Here is a 19538-nt window from a genome sequence, read left to right on the forward strand (position 1 = left end):
GCCTTAACTGTGTTTGCGTCCCCCCCTCCTTTCTCCCCCCTCTCTCTCTCTACTGTATTATTCATTACAATGTCACATGGTGTGGGGGTTTACATCATCTTTTCCCAAAAGAGACATGCAATGGTTAACTCTTGAATCTCTCCTGTCTGGTCTGATCTGGAGAGTCTTTTGTTACAGGTAGCTCTGGGACATTATGTTCTCCTGTCTGATGAGAAAGAAGATAGGATGCATTTTGTGTGTTCTTTTTTTTTTAAATACAACCATCCGGCTCATACATGAATTCATTCAGATCAACAAAGGCATATATCATCCCCCTTCTATAATAATAATGCGGAATTAAAAAACTGTCGGAACTCTTGTGCAGCAGCGTCTGTCCCTCTTCGGACTGTTTATAGAGGAGGACATGAGCTGATTTGCATGTCTTCCTTTTTCTGCTCTGCAAAACTAAAACATCCACAAGACAAACTTTTCTAACAGTGTGAAGGTGCAGAGTTATATTTTTGTCAACGATGATTGTGAAATATGGCCGAGGACGAACTTGATGCGTTCAGGAAGCGTTGGAAACAAGAGTTAACGAGTAAACAAGAGGAGCAGTGTTGTGTTTCATCCCCTTCCTGTGATTTCCCTGCTCGTTCAGGTCAGAAAGACTTTAAAAACAGGTATTTTGAAGACCCAAAACAAAATGTCAACAAGGCCAGTAGTGTCTCAAACCCAAAAGAGGATGCAGGAGGAGGGAAAGCTGCAGCAGAGTCAGAGGATCAGCCCCAGTATGTGTCCATTGCACGTAGTTTGTTGGATGGGAGGACCAGTCCTCTGCTGGACAGGATCCAGGAGGAGAGGACCAGGAGAAAGAGGCAGTATCATGACAGGAACAATGTGTGCAGTGCATCCCTGCAGCAGCCTCACAGGAAGGTCAAGAAAAATGAAGAGCTGCTGGATCAACTCATTCAGGATCTGGTATGAGGATGATGGTTGACGATGAGGATGAACAGAATCAGCTCAGTGTATAACATCTGTTGTGATTCTTTGTTTTGCAGAATGAAGTCAACGACATTCCCTTTTTTGATATCGAGTTGCCGTACGAGTTGGCCTTGAAGATTTTCCAATACCTCAACTGTACGGAGTTAGGCCGATGTGCACAGGTAAGCTGCTGGGGGTTAAAGAACATTGCATTATAAAATAAGACTTAAAGGCATGAGCCTCGTGTCAAATGAACAACCAAATATTTGCTTTATTTTGTGTGTAATGGCATCTTGATGTGAAAGGGTTGGACAAAAACAACAACCTGCCGACGTACAGAGTCCCCACCACAACATGTTAAACACAAATGAAATAGCTGAGGTGTAAAGATAAATATGAAGGCTGGAAATATGATAGACAATGTAGGAAAAACAAAACAAATAAACAATCCCCCAACATAGTGTAATTCACTAGTAAGATTCATTTTTTGATTCAACTAAAATTTTCGTTTTTTTTTTTTTGACAAGTTGGACAGTTTCGTCTCTTCAGTCCTCAAACAATTATTTCTGCAAAATTTGAGAAGACAAAATTCCAGTTTAATTTAATAGCTTACGGCTAATAGACTTGTACAAACTTTGAGAAAAGGTCTGAGCGGAGGGAAAGTTTCAGACTGCTCAAGTTAGTTCTAGTTAACAATCTGGGAAGAGACCAAGGTTGCAGTCTGGAGGTCAGAAACTAACAAGAAATCTTCTTCTGCAGATGAAATGACGATTTAAAATTCCTAAAAAGCAGCAAACTGACACTGTTACTATCTAACTCTTGTTCTTTTATATAAAGTGAAGAACCTTCCATGTCCCCTAACATGCAGAATTGCTTAGGGCAGCTTAAATATACCTTACGTGACTTAAATTGGTATAGATTAGTAAATTACATTTTGTGAGGCTGACCTACAGCACGTGGCGCACAGAGTCCATCTGGCAGTGAGCCGGCCTCATTAAGCACTAATAAACCAAGTGATGCAAGCCTGGTAATGTATGCTGACTCAATCCACCATCACACTATCCAATCTCCTCCCAGGTGAGCAGGGCATGGAGAGTCCTTGCAGAGGACGGCGTTCTGTGGTTCAAGATGTGCACGAGAGAGGGTTATCATCAGGATGCCAGCGTGTCTGACTCCCCCTGCTGGAAGAGCACACTGCGAGACTGCAGGAATTCAGCCAAAACTGTGTGCTCCAACTGGAAGGTTGGTTCGGGCTGTTCCGCAGTGGTGAATCTGATGCACCCAAATTCAACACTTCCACTGGAGCTCGTCTGGTGAAACTGGTGTGAACACGAGTGTAGAATCTGCAGTACAGCATGGAGTATATGTCAGTCATGTCCAGTTTTATTATTTTTTTAAATGTGTATTACAATACACACCATTTCAAAATGTGATTTTAATATGATGGCAGCAAACGTCTCCTGGTTTTAATTCTGCAGCCAAATTAGCCTTTTCCTTGCCAGTTGTAACATAATGTATTTGTATTATGGATGTATTATCTTCAGCCAAGAAATATTTTGTCTCTAGAACCGAGTGGGGTCCATCAGCCAGCTGCAGTACGAGCTGGGGAAAGTGCTGTGTGATGTCAGCTCCTGTGACAACTTTGTCTTGGCTGGGTGAGTCTCTCCCAACATGCAGGTCGCTTCTGACTTCTAATGTGTGTTAACATTAGCTCTAATTTCTCTGTCACTCTTTATCCCCTCATGTAAATCTCGGTATGACACAAATCTAGGTTATAAATCTTCTGATTCACGACTGGGTGTTTAATTAAAAACATGTCACATTTAGACACAAGACATTAAGTATAACTCACTGATTTGCAATCAAAACATTGTAACCAGTCTGCTGCTGTCAGCTACTGAGCAGTTAGGCGTTCACAGCATTGCCTAATGTCTGGGGTTGTGATGATACAGTGAGATCATGGCTTTTTATGATGCATTACAGCATTCAGTTTTACATACACAACAAAGATGGAAATGTCCTTTTTACATTTGTTCCTGCTGAGGCATAAAATATACAAAACCTTCAACATTCCTCTTTTTAAAATGACTTTTTCTTATTGAGTTTTGTGCAAATCGTAAGAAAAAATGTCTTAAATAAAAAGTGATGTTTGTTTTTCAAGTAGATTTTTATTTACGTATAAGCAAAGAGAAGAATAAGATCATCGGGCAAGGACAGAACAACATTTGTGAACGTGGTCAAAGTAACAATTTAATTCAATAATTTACTCGGGTGCAAACATTCACATTTTTGCATATTTCTATACTCCCACTAATGGCTCTACTAATGGGCAGTATCTGGTGAGAGAGGGCGATGTGAATTTCAGCTGAGCTAAACCAAAACTGCCCTGAAACAACTGGGCTGAGACAGTGATAGATTGTGAGGGGCCCACAGGAGCCTGATAGACTGCCCACGAGGAGATGTGCAGCGTCTCCAGGGACTGATGTGATTAGATTCTCTTCGGTCCTGCTGTGCCTCATTGGAGAATACGGTGTGTTTGTTTCTTTTCAGGTTCGCAGATGTAGGGCACGCAGTACAAAAAACAGTCTAGACGTGAAATAAAGCACTTAACAAAATGTGAACCTACACTCAAATCCTTCTTTATATAGCATTACTATCAACAAATTCACATCAATACTTTTGCCATTATTGGTACTTAAAGAGCAATTTAGCTAAGTGAAAGTACTTGAATTTGTTGAACTAAAGAATCAATAATATTTAGGCGTAATCAGGAATGATTCAATTGCATCCACGGAATCTTATTAGAAAACCAGTGAAATGAGATTTGGCACTGGAAAGGCAACAGGAGATTAACCCAACAACTCCTGGAGTCACACAGTGACATAAAGGCAAAGTCTGTTGAGGCTTCCTCGCATGAAGATTTCAATACTCTGCGTACAAAGTTTCCTGCGTATAGAAGTTTTGACTTGGATTAGATTCAACCTCATCATCCTGTTGACAGTTGGCATTGAGGTGACGTACCAATTAAGCGAAAGTGTGTATTCCTATTGTTCCTGCCAAAACCCTGCGATGCCAGTCGCGCGCACACACACACACACACACACATACGGACGCACACATGTACACCCTCTGTCACACTTGCTATCACTGTGTCACACACTCTGGCTGCGAGGCGGATACTTGCTCAGACATGATGGTATCCGTGGAGGTGGTAACGCTGGCAGTTTGGCGTCTCCCACGGTGAGAGCTCATTGACTTGGGTGAAGAGTGAAGGGAACAAGGAAACGGAACAGAAGCCTGTTGAGTGCGAGGTGGGGGGGGGGCTTTGTTGTAACTAGAGGATGGGGCATCAAGGCAGCGCTTTATCACTAAAGGGAATAAAAACACAGGTTAAGGTGAGATTGTAGAAAGTGAATCTGTTAAAAATGTAAAGTTTCCTACATGTAATATTTTAATATCCATAAATCATTAGCACAACAAGTTACAAGACATTTGTGTAATTCATGCTGTTAACCTCCACACTGCATACTGTGTGAGGCAGCTGATTTGCCTTCAGGCACAGAAAGGACCCTCTCTCTGGCACAGTGCTGTAAACAGTACTACCTTTACAAATGAAAATTAAGCAAAATATTTTAGTTTCTTGAAGAGTAAAAGTTAAAGGCCAGCGGAAGAATCGCCGTTTTATCTTTATTTTGAAGAGAGAAGTCTTGGGATGCAACTAATTATTATTTGATTGCTTTTATTCTTTGCAGACATATTTCTCCATTCATTGATTCATTATTTAACATACCAATAAACTCATGTAAATGCCTCACACAGTAGCTTTGTAAGGGAGTGAATATGGTCATACATTCAAAGTTTTCTAACTGTGCAGGAGTTCTTAATACCCAGAGACTTGTAGGACTTGCAAGTTCATGGGTGGGAAGATTGTGATGCAAAAAAGATTTTAGGGAACAAAATAACAAGTCAGAGTGAGTAAAGTGTGAGAGGGAAAATGATTCAGCGATGAAAGGGTGACGTCAGGTATTGTCAACTTGTCAGCCTGTGAGGAAACTGGGCAATAATTCTGCGTCAGCCTTTTTGTAGTTGTGTATATCGTGTAGCTTTATGTGCTTGTTTTGTATCTCAGGTACACGTCTGGTGATGTGAGGCTGTGGGATACGCTGCACTGGGACTCGACATCCTCTTACCTGAAAGCTAACAGCCTGTCAGTTAACTCTGACCCCAGACCTTACGCTAGTCATGTCCAGGTCAACAGCACAGTGGCTGCCGCTGCTTATGAAGATGGTGAGAGAGTGTGTGTTTGTGTGTGTGTGCATGTGTGTGTTTATGTGGTTTTATCCTGTGGTAAACTACAAGGAACTCTTGGTGATAGTCAGACTTTACAAACAGAAATATATTCATTATATCTTCAGGCAAGTCTAATGAGCAAGCTGGTTAAATGTCTTCTGCACTGCTGCAGTTACTAAGTCACCATGTTTCACTATCTCGGTAAAGGCTGCGTGGACATTTGGAGCACAGAGACAGGTGGAGAGCCGATCCATCACTTCCAGAACCCAGGGAGGATCCAGGTGCTGACCCTTAGCCCTGATAGCCCTGTCCTGGCCTCAGCTGCCGGGCCTGACATTCGCCTGGACCGTGCTGATGATCGAGGCTACTGGAGGACCCTCTGCCGTTCTCAGCTACCCAAGATTGTAAGTCAGGCAGTCTGTTTCCTCACGCTCCACACTGATGTGTTATTGTGTTAATTAATAGTTTGTGCTTCTCACATTTTCCTCTTGTGACTTTCATTTCAACATATAATTTTTTTTAAAAATGTGTCATGATCGTGGAAACACTTAACACTCTTGACATTTCGGTTTCTGACAAGAAATTTCATTAGTACTGAAATTATTAGTTGATTAATCAGTCAGCTGATCAGTTTTGAGAGCTGTTTAGTTGCTTAATTTAATTTTTTTTTTAATGAATTTATCAAGGAAAAATCTACATCTCACATATGATGATTTTCTGCTTTTCTCACGGTAATGCTCATTTTTGCAAATTAAAATGTTTTTATACATTTTATAAATGATAAAATTCATTAACATCATAATTTTCAGCTGCAACTGTATATTGTATAACATATGGCTTTAAAAGGAACTGAAAACATGTTTATAGAAGAATGAAAATAACAATAATGACATGTGACATTATTTACTTCTTAAGTAACTGCTGCATGTAATTAATTTGGAATTGTACATATTTACAACCGAATGAGTAAAGTGAGACTCTTATCTCATCTGTACGGCAGGTAGAAAACCTGGTTTTGGTGCCTGGCAGGGCGGAGCTGTGCCCACTGGCGGCTCTGACAGCTGGAGAGAGCGTGTACCTGTTGGACCCTCGGGAAGAGGAGCCACAGACGCTCCACTCAGTCTACGGTCATCCTGTGACCTGCCTCGATGCCTCTGACTCCCAAGTTGCACTTGGAGTGAAGAGCACGGGCTGGGCCATGCACGGTGGAGGAAACAAGGTGGGTTCAGTGCCTCTGCACATTTTCTGTTAAATATTAACATTGAACTGCAGACGATATTGAGACTGGTCCACATATTGCTAAAATTAACCTTTTCAGCCTTTCACCATATGTTTTGACTTACCTAGAAGAAGTGACTACTAAATATTTCACACCTCAGCATTAGTCTTAATAAAATTAATACTACTAGTATTAATAAATTGGATTTTAAGCACCATTTATGTAACCCAAGAACACAAAAATATGTTATTGAGTCTATTCTATGTATTCTGCTCTCCATGTTACTTCATTTGCACTTCGGGGTTGATAAACTCTGAATGTATCCAGTAGAAACCTTAAAAAATTGTATTCACCTTCTTGTTTTGAGCAGAGAGATCTTGACATTTTGAACTTTCATTGTGTTTTGCTTAGGAGGACACAGCCATGGTAAAACCGTAGCTTCACAAAGTCACCAACACGAGAAGCAGGTCCACATGCTAGATCACAAGTTAATGTTAACGCTGGACTAGTTCAGGAGACTGGTTCAAAGCAAAGCAAGAAAAGAAAAAAAAAGAAATATTGTTGAAGTAAAATGATCAGTTTTAATAATTCCAGTGTAACGTGTTAATGTGAAACACTGATATGTTTCTTTTGCAAAACAAAACAAAAAAAACTAGCACACACTTGCGGTGTTATTTGAATGTTAATTAGGCCATATATGCTGCCACCAATTATTGAGTAGTCTATTGTAAACAGCCATCTAGTGTGTATGATAATAATCTAGCGTTTGTATGTTAATGGGTTTGATGGAACTCTGTCAAGTCCTCTGTTTGTGCTTTCAAAAATTGAAAAGTCTCTAAAAAAAAAAAGCTAAACCTAAACACAATCTTTCAGAAATTTCTTATAAAAATACCAAAAAAGAGAAGAAAGGTTTTCCAATAGGGTTAACAAGGTCACTTGTGCTCTCAACAGGTGAAAAATAAAAAGGAATGGGGAAATTGTACAAGGTGAATAGTTTGGTTTGCTCAAGTCGAATGACGTACACTTTCTTTTAGGAACACAATTCATCAAGAGGAGTGCAGTGAGGTGACGTTTTGGCATTAGGCCATTATCAGCTGAATTAACCATCTTCCTGGCTCTTCCAGCTTAATTAAACTCTGCTTGCCTCATAAATGTGGCGCACACTTTATATTTTTTACATAAAGTCTGAATCACACTTTTAGCTGATTTGCATTTCAGATGCATTGCAAACAAAGTCTGTTCTCTAAATCCAGCTCATCTCTATCTGTGTAATGTTAACTGGGTCTCTTGACAGTGTGATCATTATTATGCTGTGTCCCTTTAGACCCCTTGAATGCCCTTTAAAAAAATGTAATGTACCTGTAGGGGATTTGTTTATAGTAGAAATAGCAAGCTTAAATAGCAACAAGCCCTCCTCGGGCCTTGCTCCTAATTACTCCAGCCTTTAAGGGTACTTTGATAAACTACTGTTCCCCATGCTGCATCTGTTTGCTTCTAATAATACTGTGTTTCTAAGGACCCCATGCCATCTAATTGACTCTTAAGTCTTTACTTAGAAGGTACAATGAACCATGAGACAGACTATTCTGTTGGGATCAGGGGGTAGTCATCATGCTTCTCTCCATCTTTATTATTATTATTATTATTTGTCAATTTGAATGCATGAAACAAATGCATCTTTTCATCATGCAAAGATCAGAAAAGGAGCTGAGGACAAGTGGCAGCTTTAAAACAGCAAGTACCGCCTGAGTACATTGCGTTTGTGTTTGTGTAGCAATCTGTGACTGACATGTTTTTGGCAAAGCTTCTCCACTGACATCACCCCGTGTTAGAAAAGCACAGCTGATATCCTGTAACAGTGATTCAGTTGCGGCACTAAAGCACCACATAGTGGACCAAGGAGAGAACAGCCTTACATTATCATCAAACAAAGCAAATAACCACAAACTGTTGAATATTTTTTTTGTTAACCAGTTTAATTTACCGTGTAATTAGGAAGAAACACAGAGTCGAGATGAAACAGGCTCTGGTTCAGGTTCATAGTTAGAAGTAAAAATACATGTAGCATGTGGAAAATTAGTGAAGTTTTCTCTTAATATACAAACAACATGTATCTATTTTGATAATCAATTAATTTGCTGTGAAATATGAATCATTCTCTGATTCTGTCTTCTCCTGTAAAAGATTTTTTTACTCTCTTTTATGTCATTTTGGGGTTTTGGACTGTTGGTCAAGAACAAAACATTTGAGACCTTGGACTCTGGAATAACTAGGATGGGCTTTTTTCTCTATTTACTGATATTTTATAAACAAAATGATAAATCAGTTCAATTGGGAAATATAACTACAGAACAATCAGTAATGAGAATACTCATTCATTGCCACACTAATTAAAGTTTTATCTCAAGGATCCCATTATTATAGTTTGTTTTTCTACTAAGCGTTGTGGTAATTTCATTAGTTTTTTTCCTACTTACGGTTGCTGTTAGACGCCCAGCTGTCAAAGGATAGTTTGTGTTTTTCTGCATCTGCTCAGAAAACTTGAGATGGCGTGGTAATTGTTGCTAATGCAACTCAGTAAAACTAAATGAAACAGATGTTAATTATTTTGTTATCATTTATGTAAATACATTTGTTTTGATTTGAGTTTATAAAGCCCACAGCTCATCTCCGACTCCTAATCCAACTGAAAATTCAGGAGTAAAATTTGCAGAGTTGAGGATTAAAAGCGGCACTTCCTTTCCTAGTAAGATTTGCATTTCAGATTTGTTTCATTTGCAGTACAAAAGCACAGAAAGTCTTTCAAACTTTCTTGTTTCCATAGTGAGCTTAGCCCAAACTTCCATGTAAATTATGCCAAATCATGATTAGCATACCTCTCTTACTAATTAAAGTATTTCACAAATTTAATTAACCTGTCTGTCACTCTTGTCACCATTCTAAGAGCGATTTCATACTGTGAAGAAGACAAAGCTTGAATCAGCTGCAACGGTTAATGATGCCAGACATTTTTAATCCTTTAGCAAGAAAACATATGCTTCATTAAAATCTGTCAAAATGCATGGTGGTGGTATCCAAGAAAGTCATCTCACACCTTTTTGCCTCGTAGGAGAGTGAAACATTTTCATTTACAGCATTTTGACTCGGATGAACTCAACCGCATTGTCATGTTTTTGTTGTCTTGATTCTGGCTCAGTGGTGATCATTGGGTTTGTGCAGTTTAGTTTTAAAATCTGCTTAAAGCACAAAAGCTGCTTTGTGTCGACGGTATAGAAGATTCTTTATCATATTTTGGCATGCGTTGTCCTTTTAGCTTGTGGCTTTGTCTTCTAGCCTTCCCCATCTCTGTTGGTGTTGTCGGTGGGCGTGTATAAGTGTGTGTGGTCGGAGCCAGTCTCCAGATCCTCATTACTACTGGCTACCTCCTTGCCAGTGGACTGGGGGCACCCAGGCATCCACCCAGCTCATGGCTGGGCATTCAACACAAGCTGGCATCTCCACTGGCAAAATATCCATCCACTGCAGTGAATCTACCACTGAGCACGGAGCACAAGTGCTGTCAGAAAACCTGTCATCCTCTCATTGCCTCAAGTTCAGAGTGCTTGGTTGGGTGCATGGAAAGCTGAACAATGGTTTGATATACACAGGATTTATAGATGTATGGATAGACATGTGTTGAATTGTTAGAAATATTGTCACCCATCATCATTACTGGGTGAATGTGAGGTTGTTGAGAATGGTACAGCTGCAGCACCAAGTTGTTGCTGTTACAACAGAGTTTCAGATCACCAGTGTGATAGCAGCATATCAGATATCAGGATGTCCGCTTCAGTACACTGCCTTATTGCTAAGTGTGAGTTCAATGTACTGAGAATACACATGTCGCATAGGTGCCAGGAATCAAAACAGTAGTCCTTGGGGTCTTGAGGTCTGATGTAAATGAACTTTTTTTCTGGGTTTTACTCAGCAGTGTTGTCCACAACTTCTTTTTGGCTGTCGCAGTGAGCAGAGTCTTGATGTGTGAGGGTAACAGCATGTTTAAGGTCACTGCCTGAACTATCTTGCAGGCTTTTCAACCACATTGGATTGCACTTAAGGTTGCTACGTTGCAACTGTGTCAGGAACATGACATCATGAGGGAATATTCTATCTGGAGAGGACCTTCAGTGTGAGGCTAAGGATTCAGCCACTATGGGACTATTCCCCTGTTAGGCACCTGAGGCCATCAGAGTAATACATATATACATATATACACTGCTCAAAAAAATTAAAAGAGCACTTTGAAAACACATCAGATCTCAGTGGGAAAAGAAATCATGCTGGATATCTTTCCTGATATGGACTTGGTAATGTGTTAGGAACGAAAGGATGCCACATCATTAATGGAAATGAAAATGATCAACCTACAGAGGGCTGAATTCAAAGACATCCCCAAAATCAAAGCAAAAAAAATAAAAAATGCAGCAGGCTTGAACGTGGCAATGTCGGGGCATGTTCCTAGTGAAATGAATGATGGTATCCTGGTGGATCTCCTCCTAGATCTGGACCAGGGCATCACTGAGCTCCTGGACAGTCTGAGGTGCAACCTGGCGGCGTCGGATGGACCAAAACATAATGAGCAAGAGGTGTTCTCTTGGATTTAGGTCAGTCGAGCGCAGGGGCCAGTCAGTGGTATCAATTCCTTTATCCTCCAGGAGCTGCCTGCATACTCTCGCCACATGAGGCCGGGCATTGTTGTGCACCAGGAGGAACCAAGGACCCACTGTACCAGCGTAGGGTCTGACAATGGGTCTAAGGATTTCATTCTGATACCTAATAGCAGTCAGGGTGCCGTTGTCTAACCTGTAGAGGTCTGTGCGTCCTTCCAGGGATATGCCTCCACAGACCATCACTGACCCACCACCAAACCGGTCATGCTGAATGATGTTGCAGGCAGCATAACGTTCTCCACAGCGTCTCCAGACCCGTTCAGGTTGAGCCTGCTCTCATCTGTGAAATCACAGGGCACCAGTGGCAGACCTGCCAATTCTGGTGTTCTGTGGCAAATGCCAGTCGAGCTCTAATCACAAACCACAAAGCACTAATGAGCTAAGAGTCATAATTAAATCAATGTTTGTGACTGTGATTTTTTTGGCTTTAAGTTTTCTTGTTTCTTTGTTACTAGCTTCTTGCATGTCCTGAGAGAAATCAAATTCAAGTGCACACAGGCGTCACTGCAAAACACCAAGATTGTATACTTACAAAAAAAACATGCAGGTATCCAAATGTAGCATCTGAAATTTGAATAAATAAGTTTGTTTGAGCCTCTGCTCCCAAATGACATCAAACCACAAACCTGTTATGATTGTGCAACTGGTCCAATGTGCTAATCTCTGTTTGTCCACATGGTGTCTAAACCAAATGTAGCTTTGAATCCATATTTGTTTCAGATGTGGCTGTTTGTGTAAGACAAAGCCAACAGTCTAGGGATTTTATTCAAATGTTTCACCTCAGCTGGTGATTTCACTACTTTTAGTCTGAGTGAAAACCTGCAGACAGTTCTCCCTTCATGCCACGTCCTGGTCTATGATGTTCCAGATTAAGATTAATTTAAAATCGTCCAAATGTGTTCAACAAAGGGTTTTCTCAAAGGTGCAGCCATAATTGTCAAATTTTTCAATGTTCAATTTCATTTATTTCTAAAAAGCAGAGAGAGTAATTTCATTAACGTCCCAGCACAAGCCACCATTAGAGTGTCCTTTGTCTGCAAGCCTCACAGCGGCTCCAGCGAGTGCATTAACCTAACAGCTCCTTTATAGTCGTGCTCATGATTATTCTTCCTCAAGACATACTGCTGCAGTCTCTGAACAGCCCCCAGTATTATCACAAAACAGCTCCTTTGCCTCCCTCAGCAACACTTCTTCATTTTTGTGGGCGGATATTTAATAAAAAAAAATCTTCCCGAAGCTTTAATGATTCATCGAGAACAGCAGGCTGAACCTCATTTCTGTGCCGCCGCCCCCCCTCTCTCCCTCTTTCTCAACTCATCCCCCTCTCCTCCGCTGTCCAAATCCTATCAAGCTGTCATTTCAAAGTCCGGTGTGATTTGGGCTTTGCCCTGGGGTGGTGCACAATTAAAGCTCTGCTTGGCCCAAATAAGGGACACAAAAAAAACTGCTGGCACCTCCTTAAGGCTTACATCATGCCCTCCCTTCCTTCAAACTTCTTTATCTTTGTCGCTGTCCCTCCATCCCTCTCTCTCTCTTCCTTTTCTGTCTCTCCTACCTTCTGTCTCTGTCTCTCTAGCCCACCCTCCCTCCCTCGGTTTAATTTCTTTATCGTTTTAATTATTCAAAGTCAATTTTGCCTGGCGGTTATCCTGTTTGTACTGTCTCATTTGGATGAGAAAACACCAGCCGCTAATTGACCAATTAGGCCAGCTCCAGATGACATCATTGCAACTTGTATTAAAAAAAAAAAAGTTTACTGCTGTCGTCGAGACAGAGGCAATGGTGTGCATCTCTGTCCATAATTGAAGTATGCCCCGAGGCAGATTTTCTTCTAATATCCCCCAGATTTAATACTTAAGTGCTGCTTTGCCTCTAATTAACTGGCAAAGCATCACTTCACTTAGCTGTGTGTGTCTTTTGTATGATATACTGTATATCATGTCCACATATCATCACTTATCTCAGTGTCACTGTGCATCTGTCTTGTCCACTGATGTGTTTTTATGTATCCTCACTTTGTGTATGTATGTAGGACTGTTTATTTATTGCTGCTTATTTAGGGAAATTAAGATAAAAATAAAATGTATTGAAAATATGACACTTTTTTTTTTAATGAACAAAAACATAAGTTAACATTTTATTTATTTACTTTTAATTTACTAGTTGTTATAAAACAAGTGTTCAAATCAAAATCAATCAATTAAAATGTTAGGATGACGATTTACTTGCTATTTTGCAGTTTTTTAAATAAGAACTTTAAGTATGTGTTTATTTTTTTTTATATAGTCACCCAATTTTAGATACAGAAAGTAATTTGACCATCGCTCGTGATGTTGGTTGCAAACCTTTTGCAATGACTGCAAGCCATACACATCAGCAGACACAGGCCTGTACTGCAGCCAACTTTGCCTTCAGTCTGGTCTTCAGCACACATGATAAATGATAAATTGGATTGAGTTCAGGCTGATGTGGCCAGTCTGTTTGGCATTGGTTGCGTTGGCTGTATATTTAAGATATTTGTCCTGCTGCGTTGTCTTAAAGTGAGTACTATGTATAAAAGGGGCTACACAGCTCAACAAAATATTAAGTAAACGTCCTCAAAAGCTCAGAGTTAGGTCCGTGCTTATACATTTAGATTGTGCATTTTGTGTTCGACTGAATTTAATATTTCAGATGAATTGATTATGTGTGTTATTTCTTTATAGATCCACGTCTACAGCCTACAGACGGGCAAACCTGTGGTTTGTGTCGGCAACTCGCCAGGAGATTTCACTTGCATCAACCTGAGAGACAGCCCTCCTCATCTGCTGGTGTGTGGAAACAAAGACAGGAGGTAGGACACAAAAATGCACACTTTGACACTGATGGAGATGGAGATCACGCACAAGGACAGTACCACCCAATACTCAAAGCCAACCGAACTGAAGCTGAAAAGAGTGATTGTTCAATAGTTTTCCCACAGTGACACCGGATGAAGGAGGAGGCTGAGGCTACAGTACATTGAAGAACAGGTGTTAGGAAAGTGTGTGTGAGAAGACAAGCCTCTATTCAATTTGTGCATTATTGACACTTCTCTGTTGCCTTGAAATACAAGGAATTTATTTTTTTTTAAAAGGCAGAGGCATTGAAATGCTTGGATGTGCAATGTTTTGTTCTTTTTGTTGAATACAGATGTCTGTCTGTCTCCTCCATTACCTGAGATACTATACAAAAAAAAAATAATTTGGCCGCCTTGATCCATGCATGGGTACACATTTGCCACATCGCTAACCTGGCTCTCCAGATGAAGAAAAGACGCATAAAAGAGCCATTCTCATCCATTCTGCACTTGTTAGTGGGTGCTGCGGTGCATGAGCTGGCAGGAAAACAAAAATCCCTGGCGCGTCTTGGTCCAAAGCTGCCCCCGCTGTTTCTATTCAGCACCAAATCCATCTGGCTGTTAAGTAGTTGGCTTAAAGCAAAAGACAGACCATATCATATTGTTTAGGTTCTGTGTTTTTTTGATTTTTTTCCCCCCTGTTCACAACAGTAGAACGAAATGCTCCGTTAAAGATGTTTTACCAAGCGGCAAAAGAAAATTGCATTGCATTGTTTTGAGTGAAACGGTTGTTTAATCCAATTCCTTTCTTTACTTTTGGTTGTTGTTTAGTTAGTTTTGTTCAGAGAGATTCACACACAAGCTTGGCTGTTCCACTCTGGCCCCAGCTGATGCAGTGCTTAGTGGAAGACAAATGAAAACGGTGGTGACTGAGGGACAGTCGGCGATCTTGGCCCTCTGACAGGGTGGCTGAAAGCCAAAGCCTAATGCATCCTTTCTTTTTGTCCAAATGATTTTTGTCCCTCTGTTTTTTTTTTTTTTTGCAAGATCAAGGGAGCAAATGAGAGGTTCTCATAAGGGCTATTTGGAAGATAGCCACATCTGTGCAGATGGGAGCGATGTGGGCAAAGAGCAAAACTGGATACAGTAAGAGAGGGAAGAAGTAGTGCGTGTCATACCTGTGGCTATTGGCTTATTATTATGCAGGACTGCACGTTATAGTCCAGACCACTTTGCTGAGGACTTGGGCTAGACTTAACCGAAGCCTGCCAATTTAAAAAATTTTAATTTCTTCAACATTATTATTGGTTATACCAGCAATATTCCCCCAGGGATGGAATCAAATCTATCAAAAACTATGGCATGTGCATTGCAGTGAAGTTTTGTATAGGCATTAGTGATCCTTAGAGGATGAGTCATGTTTTCTTCAGTTTCTTCAGGTCAAGAGATTATTAGATGGTTTAGCGTACAGACATTTTACCAGAAGATGATTTCTAAGGTTATTTGTGATTTTAGAAAACATCTTAGCATCTATTTTGTACAGAGAATCATGTCGCCCTAAGGATGAATTATACTTCCTTTACTTTTTACTTTACTTTACTGTAGCATCATCATTTCAAAATTTTAATTTGTCCAAAACCACCTGAGAAAAACAAATGACATTCCCATTAGCCTCAGCTGTATGCTATAATAATGAGCAAACTAAGATGATAAACATCATAAAGATTACACCTGCTAAACATCAACATGTTCACATTGTTGTATGTTAACATACTGATGTTCGCATTCAGCTCAAAGATGCAGACAAAGGGGCTGCAGACTCTTTTCAATATTTGGTTTTTAGCCATAAAAATATATAATATGTACAGTATGTAATGCACATATTTTATGTATTGTAAATCTTTTAGCACCAACATATTTGGTGCTAAAGGATGGAGTACAAACTTTTTCTGGTTTTGGTGTCGAAACGAATACAGGTGGTGTTAACTCACAGGTTGCAAGATCGGTAGAGCATGAAACCAGCAACAAAGTTTGTCATTAGCACAATTGTGCACTGTAACAATCAAAATGTGTTATAATCCTGAAGGTATCCATTCATATGAAATATTAAACAAGACCACCTGGGATCACCAAATCACAGGTTTTCATCGAACACAACCCTCGGTGTGTAATGATTAATGTCGCGTGTAGCTGTAGGAAACCAAACTGGAGTTATCCCAGCCTCTCCCACACTCCTCATATTAGGCAGATATTCTCCTGATTAATGAAGAGGAATCTGGCCACTGACAGCTCACTGAAGACAGAGCTGCCTCCAGCATTAGATTTATGGTTCCCTGCGGTCTGCCAGTAATGTTCAGTCCTCATTGTTTAAACGTGTGCTCCCATCACGTAATGCCACTAAGCAGGCAAAGCTAACTGCAGACAACAAGTCCACGGTGCCCATTTAACCATTTAACTCTGATTCTTTTACAAACATTTTGAAAGCGGAAATGAAATCTGCCTGAGTCCCCAGAGTGAATTTGATTATGGTAATGAAGTCTTGGAAGAAGGGTGAGTCTGGATGGAGTCATGTCCTGGATGCTTTCAGCTGCAATGAAGCCACAGTGACAACAGATGGAGCTGAAGGTCCCCTGGGCTTGTGTTTGTTCATGAAACAAAATCCTCTTCTTACCGTCAGTTATCCAAAATAGTAAAACAAATATTAGCACTTTAATAATAATAATAATGATAATAGTAATTATAATGTAATAAAAAAGCATGTAACATGTATCTTAAAGCAGAACCTATGAAGTGCTTAAGGATTGAAGAACAAATATCCAAATCAAAATAAATAAATCTAACAAAAAAGCTCAATACAAAAGGAATGAAAAAAAAGACAGAATAACATTTAAAGGAATAAATAATCCAGTCTAATGTATTCATAAAACACATTTTAAATACAACAACAGTTGACCAAGATGCGGTATAATCAAAAAGTACTGAAAGCCATAAAACAACACAATAAAAACAGTTTAAAAGGCAAAAGAAGAATAACATAATAAAAGGAAGACCAGAAGAAAGAGTGTAATGAGTTAAAAGCCGAGGAATACAGACGCGTTTTAAGGATTTAAGGATACAGAGGAAACTCGTGGCAGAGTTTGGGGGCAAAGGTGCGATCTCCTGTAAGAGTTGGGTGAAGTCAAAAGATTCTTTAGAGTAACATAACATAACCATAAATAGCATCATAAATAAAAGATACTAACTATACTAAACACACTGACCTGTGAACCCTCTAAATCAGACATCATAAACACTTGTTTGAACCTATTGTCATGCTTTCTTTTAACAACTTGCTTGTCTGGAGGAGTCATTGTTTATTCTCTGGTGTTTAGATGTCCATGTTAAATGATCTGCTCTTACCTAAAATCTCTTATATTTTTTTGCCTTTTCCTCTGATCTAATATCAGCTTCATGTTCATTTGGTTTGGTCTGTATGTCACACTTCCTTAATACCCTCTCTGTTTTTAAGTTACTGGTGTCATATTCAGTGAAAGTGGTGTTGAATGGCACAAGATTAAGTAATGTAATATTTGGACTAAGCCCCAGGAAAATAAGACTGGAACTCACACTAGCACATGTGCTTCAGTTTGTATTTGTCTTTGGTCACTTGACTGGATGATGAAAAGTTCCTTTAAAAGAGAGAATAGCGTCCTTTTGTCTGTAAATGAATGCACTCTTTCACAAACTGTGCTCTCTCTTGTTCAAGTCTTGGAGTCCTCCGCCTCTGTTAACAGGAAGTCAAATCCAAAATGACCATGCTTCTCTGGAAGCGACTGATACTATTGTACTCACTTTACTCACTAGTATTAGACAAATACCCAAAAAGACTTTCCTAGTGTCACATTACTATAGCATCAAAAATCAAAACAAATCATCAACTTCTGCCCTATGAACACATTATGCATCATGTTTTTCAACAGATATGGCAACACATTTCTCCGTAAAATAACAGCAGCATTTATTCATCTGTGCTGTCATGCAGGGTGAGGGTGTTTGACCTAAGAGCCGGCTCTTCTGTGGCATCCTTATACGCCCACCACCTGGGTGTCACCTCAGTGCAGGCGAATGACTGGAAGATTGTGAGCGGCGGAGAAGAAGGACTGGTGTGCGTGTGGGAGATGAGGATGGGAGCGAAGCTGTGGGAGATGCACAACAGGTGGGGTTTCTCTTTCCTCCGAGCCTCTGAGAGATGGACACGTGCGGTTAAACAGTTTTCAAAGATGTGACATCTGTTTTCAGAAATGAGCTTCTCTCTTTGTTTCTAACACATTACTGTTGTGTACAGTAGTATGCCTTTGAGATTAGAGTTAATTAAGACAAGAACCCAGGCAAAATGATTACAGCTTTTCCACTGTTCACTTGTTAGAAAATGTTGTCAAATATAAAGGATAAGGACAATTTAGTTCCAGATATCTTTTACATTTGCTTTGTACAAAAAGACAAGAAGAAATGTGTAAGAAATAATGTATATATTTCATACTGAATGTGTTGTTTTTCTGTCTTGGCTGCAGGCATCCTGTAAGGCATGTACGCTTCAACACCAGCACACTAGTAACAGCCAACATCCCTGATGACAAGTCACCGCGGGGGGCCTGCATCACAGACGATGACCTTACAGCTCACCGCAGGTCACTCATCACCATCCCACATTCTTCTACTTCTTTTTTTAAAAACTTTTACCTGTGATCTTGTCTCTAAATCCGGCTCCCCTTTCCTACAAGCTTACAGAGCCTCTGAGTCAGAAACACCCGTGTGACTGCAGGCTATATCTTCACATCAACTATACAGACGTTAAAGTGGAATTGATTTTTTTTTTCTTTTTTTTTTTCACCTCGCTCTTGACAAGATAACAAAAGTGTACTTCTCAAAATCGTAAACTAAATGATAATATATCACTGTTATTGTCAAAGTCATCACAATGCATTGATATTACAAATGGGATAGTGGTTAAGATGGCCGTTGTCATGCTCATGTCATGTCATGCGCCCCTCTGTTAAAAACAAATCTCCAACATATGAAGTATGTTACTCTTCAACAGATATGTTTGAACTAAACGATGATCTCATTTCTGTGAAATAAGTAATACCTGTTACTGACATAATCTGTTTTTATCCTTTAGACACCGGGGAGTGATCTGCCATTATGACTTCTCTGAGGACGCGTTGTCACAGGATCACATCCTGCCCATCTGCAGGTCCGACTACACCGAGTCATATGGCTACAACTACAACATTGGCCTGGCGGTGCCTTACGACAGGCTGTCTGGCTCCCATCCATCCCACTGATATGCAGTTCTCCAAACTACAGCTGGGATTAATGTGTAACTGAATGCACAATAGAATCAATTTAATTCTCCAAACTGTATTCTTTTATTGTATTATTTGCCTTTTATCATCCCAGTCAAATCATACTTTTTAATGTATATATGTGTAACTGTGTTGCATAGGTATGTGATGTACAATGTTGAATACAGCTTCAAAAGATAACAGCCTTGTAAACTGCT

At 39.9% G+C, this 19538-nt stretch overlaps 1 protein-coding gene across 1 annotated transcript; it reads left to right on the forward strand.

Annotated features, from left to right (window-relative positions):
* The first annotated feature begins 379 nt into the window (after positions 1-379).
* On the forward strand, positions 380-19497 carry fbxw8 (F-box and WD repeat domain containing 8). Its single transcript, XM_010736848.3, has 11 exons — positions 380-957; positions 1038-1142; positions 2038-2202; positions 2527-2615; positions 5090-5247; positions 5458-5654; positions 6251-6469; positions 13884-14011; positions 18018-18191; positions 18547-18663; positions 19155-19497. Exons 1-11 carry the CDS (start codon positions 523-525, stop codon positions 19318-19320), a joined length of 1953 nt encoding a protein of 650 aa, XP_010735150.2. The 5' UTR covers positions 380-522; the 3' UTR covers positions 19321-19497.
* Positions 19498-19538: the final 41 nt, after the last annotated feature.

The sequence above is a fragment of the Larimichthys crocea genome, chromosome III (assembly GCF_000972845.2).
Source record: "Larimichthys crocea isolate SSNF chromosome III, L_crocea_2.0, whole genome shotgun sequence".
Taxonomy (NCBI): Eukaryota; Metazoa; Chordata; class Actinopteri; family Sciaenidae; genus Larimichthys; species Larimichthys crocea.